General features: G+C 39.5%; 1 protein-coding gene across 1 annotated transcript; it reads right to left on the bottom strand.

Annotated features, from left to right (window-relative positions):
* Positions 1–5,374: 5,374 nt before the first annotated feature.
* LOC307254450 (chemerin-like receptor 1) lies at positions 5,375–6,511 on the bottom strand (the record flags this gene model as incomplete). The annotated part of the gene is made up of 1 exon (XM_080032842.1): positions 5,375–6,511. One exon carries the CDS (start codon positions 6,509–6,511, stop codon positions 5,375–5,377), a length of 1,137 nt encoding a protein of 378 aa, XP_079888968.1.
* Between the last annotated feature and the right edge of the window lie 1,123 nt (positions 6,512–7,634).

Here is a 7,634-nt window from a genome sequence, read left to right as displayed (position 1 = left end):
TTTTCCTAACCGACGTCATTGCGCGACGGCGAGTATTGCTGACGTGAGTCACTAGCGTGAAACTACACTATGGCCTATTCTCCGAAAATTGACTACAACAAGCGCTTGTTTGATCCATGCGTTCTTTTCATATTGATTTTAATCAGGTTGTCGTCAACAGAGTGAGAATCACTCGCATATAGGCCTATCCCAATTCACATGTGGAATAAAAAGAGGCTACACTTATGTTGATGTTGAAATGAACTGCCCCCAGTAACTTCATTAAATGTGAAGTTGGTATTTTATTTTCTTATGGTGTAAATTATGTGCTACGAAAATAACTATTATGATGTTGGTCTTTTATGAGTTCTTTATTATTTTTAGCCTGTGGGAGGGGGGGGGGTATTTTGTTTTAGCCGAGTTAAATCTTCCTCTCTTCTCCTCTCCTCTCTTCTGTTTTACCTCTCGTTCGTATTCGTGTCGGTAAACTCCGGCGGTGGCCTGTTGCTTTAAATCTTGCCGCCGTAAAGGATTATGGGATACCACTATCTCCTTTCCTTTCGCATAGGTTGGCCCGGAGTAACCTATGCTAAAGGAGGGTTAGAGGATGAATCGAGGCTCCTTTCCTATGCCTTTCCTAAGCATTTTGAGAATTCGGATCACCTATCTGCCGAGTACTTCCGGGTCATCTCGATAGGAAAGGAAATTTCCTATGCAAAAAAGACTATTCGGATTGGCCCCTGGCTTGACAAAGCAGCCCCTTTTGATCCTGGATTGGCGATTATGCAATGGACTAATCCAAAGTGCCCAGGCTAGACTTTGTCAAGGCTGGCTTTATCAATCATCCTGGATATCTTAATTCCACTTTTATGCAATAGGCCCCTGGTGTCAATGGGCAGTTTCTGAAAGGAAACTTTGCCGCGAAGAAGATGACATGCAGCTTCTCAGCCAATGCCATTGACTAGGCCCAGTATTGCCTCTGTGAAAGGTGCCGGTCAGTGGCGTGCCGTGCACAGACATTTTGGGGGGCAGGTGCTCATTGCAAAAAAAAGGGCACAATATATTCTATCGATGAATGACCAAATAATTTTAATGGTACCTGTACAAAATCCCCCCTGGCCTAATGACTTTTAATACCCGGCCACACATAGAGTGTTTCTCAAAGGAATTTGGGAGACTGTGTTTGGGACCCTGGACCTTCTAGGGGGGTCCGGGGGAATGGTCCCCCGGAAGAAAAATTTGAACCTTTTAAAGTAAAATTCATCAATCAGGTGCACTTTGAGAAGAAAGCTAAGGCTAAATCACCTGTGTCAATGTGGGCTATTTAGTACTATTTTCTGGAATAATTTGGAGACACAGAATTACCAAAAAGCAGAAAGAAAAAATGTGCATGTTTGAAAAAAAAACAGTCAGCTTCGGATTTTTTAAAATAATCCCATATCCCGAATTCTCTCTTTGAAGTCTTCGTTAGGCCCCTGATGAGGATTAGCCACCAGAACCAAGATCCTAGGTGGTCTAGAACCGTATACATGTAAAATGACAACCGTCGGCTGCCATTTTTTAAATGGCCGCCACTGGTGCCATAGGAAAAATTGGTGATGGCCCTATAGCCAAAAATCTTCCTTAAGGCATGCTCTAACAGTGTGCCAAAGCTCATATTTGTATCCTCAAAAGCACAATTCCTTCATATATTGCACCTATCTGCTGGACTATATGGCAGGCCCAAGACTCTAAATTTGAACTAAATATACCTATTCCCTGGACTGTAGGGAGTAGGAATATGTAGTTCTTATCAAAATTCTAGGTTAGTTAGTTAGTTTAATAGTTAGGTACTGCTAAACAGTTACATTTTACTACATTTATTAGTTTATTTAATAATAAAAAAAGAAAATATAGATGTATTACATTTTTGTTTGCTGTTTTTCGCTGTTTTTGTCCAGAAAAACAGGGAAAATGTTCTTGAATGTTAAAAACAACTATTTTACTGAATTCTCTGAGTCAGAATTATATGGAAAAATGTGTTAATTTGCCTCTGTATGTTTTTTTCTTCAAAAGTTATGCTTTCTTTAATTTTGCTGTTTTCATTGGTAAATGTGTAATAAACTGTTAAAAATAAACTACAAAACCCCTTAGTTCAGCCTGTTACCTGGAAGAATCTTAAAAGAGACACTTCAAGGATTAGAAAAAAACAGGTTGCAAAAAAAAAGCCACCCTTTGCGCATGGACCTATTCTTCCATCTAGACTAATGTAGCTGCCGTGAATATGCAATACTGTTTTAATGCTAGGCCATTTGTGCTGTTCAGTGTGTCTTTTGGCACAGTTGTTGGCCGTGTTGTTGTTGTTTTTGTGCGGACATGCACGCTGTTGTGTCGGGTCTGATCGCAGCCATGGTTAATTAGGGGAAATACAATATCGGGAGGGAGACTACGCGCGTAGAACCATTTTTGACACAAAATGATCAAGCAACATTTTAGCTGCGTTACGCACGTAAATCTTACGTGGGTAACGCGTGTAGTGTGTTCGTACCTTTAGAAAAAAGGTCATACTATTATAGCCTATTTAGCCTATTGTTTTAATCAGCATTGTTGCCTTGGATGAAAGGTTTCCATAATTCAAACACAATTCTAGTTGAGTGGAGAAGTTTTCCACAATGTCTTTATTATAAGATTGTAACACACATCTTAACACAATAAACAAAACCATACAACATCATTGACTGAATAAAGAGGATGCAGAAGAAAAAACCAAACAATTAAAAATGTAATTCAATTGTGAAATAGTCTATCATAGATTTCATCCGATCAATCCCACCAATACACTGTAGACCTACACATGTATTATAAATGTTGGGATCTGAACAATACACATTGATGTAAAAACTACTGATAATCCAATGCAGGGCCGGCGGTAGCCAGGGGCCAGGGTGGGCCGTGCCCACCCAAATGTGGGCTGTGCCCACCCAATAAATACATTTGTTTTTCTTTTTTAGGTGGAAGTCCAGACCCACTATCGGACGGACCTGTTCATTCACTGTCCAAGAAAATGTCAAATAAAATTCAGACAATTAATTAATACTAAAGAATATTCAAAAAAAGGCCAATAACATTGTATGTGACTGTACACACCCCCTGGCATCCCATTTTAAACTACTGCTATCTGGTCGTCGTTTCTGCGCACCCCTTATGACCAAGAACAGATCCAAATTCTCTTTTGTACCACAAGCCATAAAAGCCTTAAATCAGTCAAAATAAGCTAGATGTCCAGCTGGCCTGGTCATGTCCAAAGGTGTATAGTGCATTGAAGTGTGTAATGTATGTTCTTCATGTTATGTCTGTCAGTGTCTGATGTATGGACTATCTGTTTGTGTCATTTGTCTGATGTCATGTCATGAAGTGCGACTGTGCCGCAAACCCAACTGCCCCACGGGGACAATAAAGTTTTCTACTACTATTCCATTACCATGCATTGCTTCTAATTGTATTATTGGGTGGGCAGGACAGCCTGCCTCCAAGTTACCCACCTGCTTATAGTGGTCACTGGTCAGCAGAGCCGGCCCGAGGCATAAGCGAAATGAGCGGTTGCATAGGGTCCCGACTGCCAGTGGGGCCCCCCCCCCCCCCCAATTTTTTTTTTTATTTGTTTTTAGTTTGTGTGTTTGATATCAACATCATATTATGTAAATGTAAATTATCATACAATAAAAGGAATACAATGTTTTGGTAGATAGTTAATTGCTTAATAATTGAATCAGTTCATCTGGGAGGTAATCCGAGGTTAACTGATCACGTCACGTTCAAGTCCATGGCATGCACAGTGTGTATTGAGTTTATTTAAAAATATTTGAAAATGGGGCTGCCCTCAGTTGCCCATGCACAGTGTATAGTCTAAAGCCTATTTCAGCCTCGTCTGTGGAAAAAAAGATAACTGGACAACAGAGTTCTTCTGCTTCGTTCCTCTCACTGCATTTCAATGAATTCATTATATTACAGAAAAATATGTCCCGTAAAAGAAAAAGAGCTCTAAGCCCATCCGAGAGGACCCTGCATAATATTTTATTTCAAATTTATATTTCTATGGAAAATCCATGTGTCTTTCTTCAATAGCTTCTAATTCATCCGACCCAGTGTCTCCAAATTATTTGTTCACACAAAATTCCTCAGATTTAGCCTCTTAATTTTCCTCTCAAAGTGCACCAGATTCATGCATTTCACTTTAAAAAGGTAAAAAAAAAATCTCCCGGGGGGCATACCCCCGGTCCCCCCTAGCAGGGTTGTGACCTTGGCTGGCTACTATCTTCACCCAGTTGGACATTGGAGCCAATAGTGGAAAAACTATATACAGTATCTATATAGTGAGTATAGTATATAGCTCTGGACTACCACCATCCAGGTTGCCCAGTCCCAAAGCTTTCTCTTCAATCAGCTCAGGCTGCCTACAGTTAATACTGCGATTAAAAAAAAGATACATTATGTTGTATATAATGTATATTATATGTTATTCATAAACATTTTGGAAAAAAAAACATGCAAGAATCAAATCTCCCACACAGCAACACTCAAAGTTTATTTGCATATTGTGTTCTACACAATTCACAGTAAATGTGCCAAAAAGCAGACGCAGAGGGCAAAAAAATTCTGCTCGCACGCTCTGCGCGCACATCTTCGGTCTCTCTGCCCAGTGTGCCCACCTAAAATTTCTACAGGCCCACCCTAATCTAACTTTCTAGAACCGGGCCTGATCCAATTACATTTTTGTTTTGTTTCTTTTTGTTTTTATGTTCAAATGACAGAGGGGGTGCCCACAATATGACGGACATTTCTTCTTAGGGGAAGCTGGGTTGAGTTGGGTGTGAGTAGGAAATGGGAAGTAGCTGTAGATGGGGGCGATGCTTTTAAGAAATGTAATTGCTGTCACGCCGCCATTTATGCTGTATTTCAGAATCAAATTCACTTCAGAAAATATTCTATATTCAGATATGTTCTGTGAGGTCAGTTATCTATGAATGTAAGCTATGATTACAATATATTTAAATTACTGATTTTTTTTTTTTTTGCAGGCCCATATAGGCCTATAGGCAAGAACAAAGTAGTTTGAAACATACCTTAATTAAAAATTACAGCTGAGTTCCCTCCAGAAAATTGCATTTTACATATCATCTAAGCCTTTAGCTATAGGGCTGCATATAGGTCTATATATACATTTTCTCTATAGGATTAAATAAGACCACTTAGCCAATCAAGAAATTGTCTCCATCAACCTCTGTGTCACTGTCAACTCTTTCAGAAGGAAATGTTTTAATATTATAAAATGTGCAAAAGGCCAGATAAAAAGAACATGAAATTAATAGCATTCAGTTCAATTTGTAAAATATCTTTCTTTGTGTGATGGACATTCTTATACATCAGTAGGAATTGACTTATCTCTGCTATGACTGGTTTCCACAAATTTTGTGTCAGTGTGAGAGCGAGATGTGTCCTCCTGGAAAGCAGTCTCCAATACACTCAGGATGGATTTACGGACTTTATCCTTGAAGTCTTGGCCCATGAACACATAGAGCAGTGGGTTCAGGCAACTGTTGAGGAAGGCCAGGCTGGTGGTTATAGGAATCCCGATGGTGGTGACATGGCCCAATGTTTCATTTGTATGATCAGCCATGTGACTGACCATCTCAATTAGAGCCATGATGTGAAAAGGAGCCCAGCACAGGAAGAAAGCGGTAATGACAGCAGCTATGATCTTGAAGGCACGACCTGACTGGCTGGCCAGGGTGGGATTCCTCCGGATACGATGGATTATCACAGCATAACAGGAGACAATGACAGTGAAGGGGATAACAAATCCCAAGAGGAAACGGGTGATGGTCATGGCCTGATGACGAAACTGTCGCAGCTCTTTCACAGATGGTGTTTCATAATCATCGGAAAGGGCAAAGTTGTAGAAACAGTTGATAACCTCATTGCAGTTTGATGGGGCAGTGTCCCTGAAGATGAAATCTGGGGCGCTGAGAATAAGAGCCAGCACCCAAACACCCAGACTCACACCGGACGCTTTTCGTACATTTCGGTGATTCTTGGCCCAGACTGGCCACACCACGGACACATATCTGTCCACACTGATGACCACCAGAATGTAGACACTGGCAAACATGTTCAGAAAGCTCATGGTGCTGTTCAGTTTGCACATGAACTTGCCGAAAGGCCAATGGAAACCCAAAGCCAGATATGACACACTCAGGGGCAGGAAAGCTGTGAAGAGGAAGTCGGCCACGGCGAGGTTGAGGAACCAAACTGTGTTAACTGTTTTCTTCATCTTGAACCCGGTCACCCAGATAACCACTCCATTCCCGAGGACCCCGAGAACAAAGGCCAGGCAGTAAACGATGAGAGACACGATGTTGAGAGACTGTCCCAGCTCAGCATGCTCATCCTTATAGTCATACTCGTCATCGTCATCATACAGGGATACATTTTTTCCAGTGGCATCTGTTGTATTGATGGGATAGAAAGGGCTAGCAGTCATTAGCTCCATCATTGTCTTGAGACCTGCAATAAAAACAAACAAACCAAAATGTTTAACTATTTAAATTTGACCTAGAGGCCAAAACCAGTCCCTAATAATGTGTCCCTATTATTTTTTTAAACTACATTTTTTAATCAAGTTATAACATAACTTATACTGTATATATCATTATATAAAAATATCTTAGAAACTAAATCAAAAAGATATGTCTTGCACAACTTACCTACCTGAGTTGCAGTCAATGGTAGACTGGATCAGCAGAAAGAACTTATTTAAATGTCTCTAAAAAAACTGTTAAGTGGCTTGGTCTAGTATTTCAATAAGTTATATAACAAAACTACAACTGGTAAAGAATACTGCTGCACATGTAGCTCTCTCATGTGGGTTGAGATCAAATTTCAGTAAAATGCATTAAAGTATTTCCTGGTTTAAAGTTAAAAATAGATTACAGTATTCATTGATGGTTTTCTAACGGAATGTCATAACAACTAAAACTCCCTTTACTTTGTACAAAAAAACTATTCTTTAGTTACACACCATAAAAAATGCATGCAGTTGGAGGTCGTTTTATTTTACTGAAAGCAAAAAAAATATCAGAGCAATATTCTGTAACATAGGCTACAGCAAGCTCCAGAGCAATGTGTGAATGGAACTTGCTCACAAATAATATTAAACAATAAAACAAAAATAAATCACTTCAATAATATTACCTTCAAAGACACGTAGTAGTGTGTTGGTCACATGGTCTTTTTTGCTATCACGTATAATGTAATGTCTGCTTTTCTTTGATTTTTGTTTCATTGAATCAACAGTATGTTTTGTTAATGTAGATTAGTTGTAGGCCTATTTTGTGTAATGTGATTGTGTTAATTATATTGTCACATTGAAAACTGCAGGACCCCAGGAAGAATATTTATAGCTTATGCTGAAACTTATGGGGATCCGAATGAACAAACAATCAAACCTAACCAATTTTCCAATTGAATGAAATTCACAAGAATGTAGCCTACGCATAAAACGGTAACTGGATAGCCTATGAGCACATTATTTTTTGCATGTTAAGGATCATGAGTAAACACAATAATTAAAAAACACTGTTCTGCATAAAAGAAAGTGTTCCCACGCACCAAAGGCA

Source organism: Ammodytes marinus, assembly GCF_949987685.1.
Source record: "Ammodytes marinus genome assembly, chromosome: 8".
NCBI lineage: Eukaryota > Metazoa > Chordata > Actinopteri > Uranoscopiformes > Ammodytidae > Ammodytes > Ammodytes marinus.
Note: the sequence above shows the minus strand (reverse complement) of the source record. Positions and strands in the feature narration are given on the sequence as shown.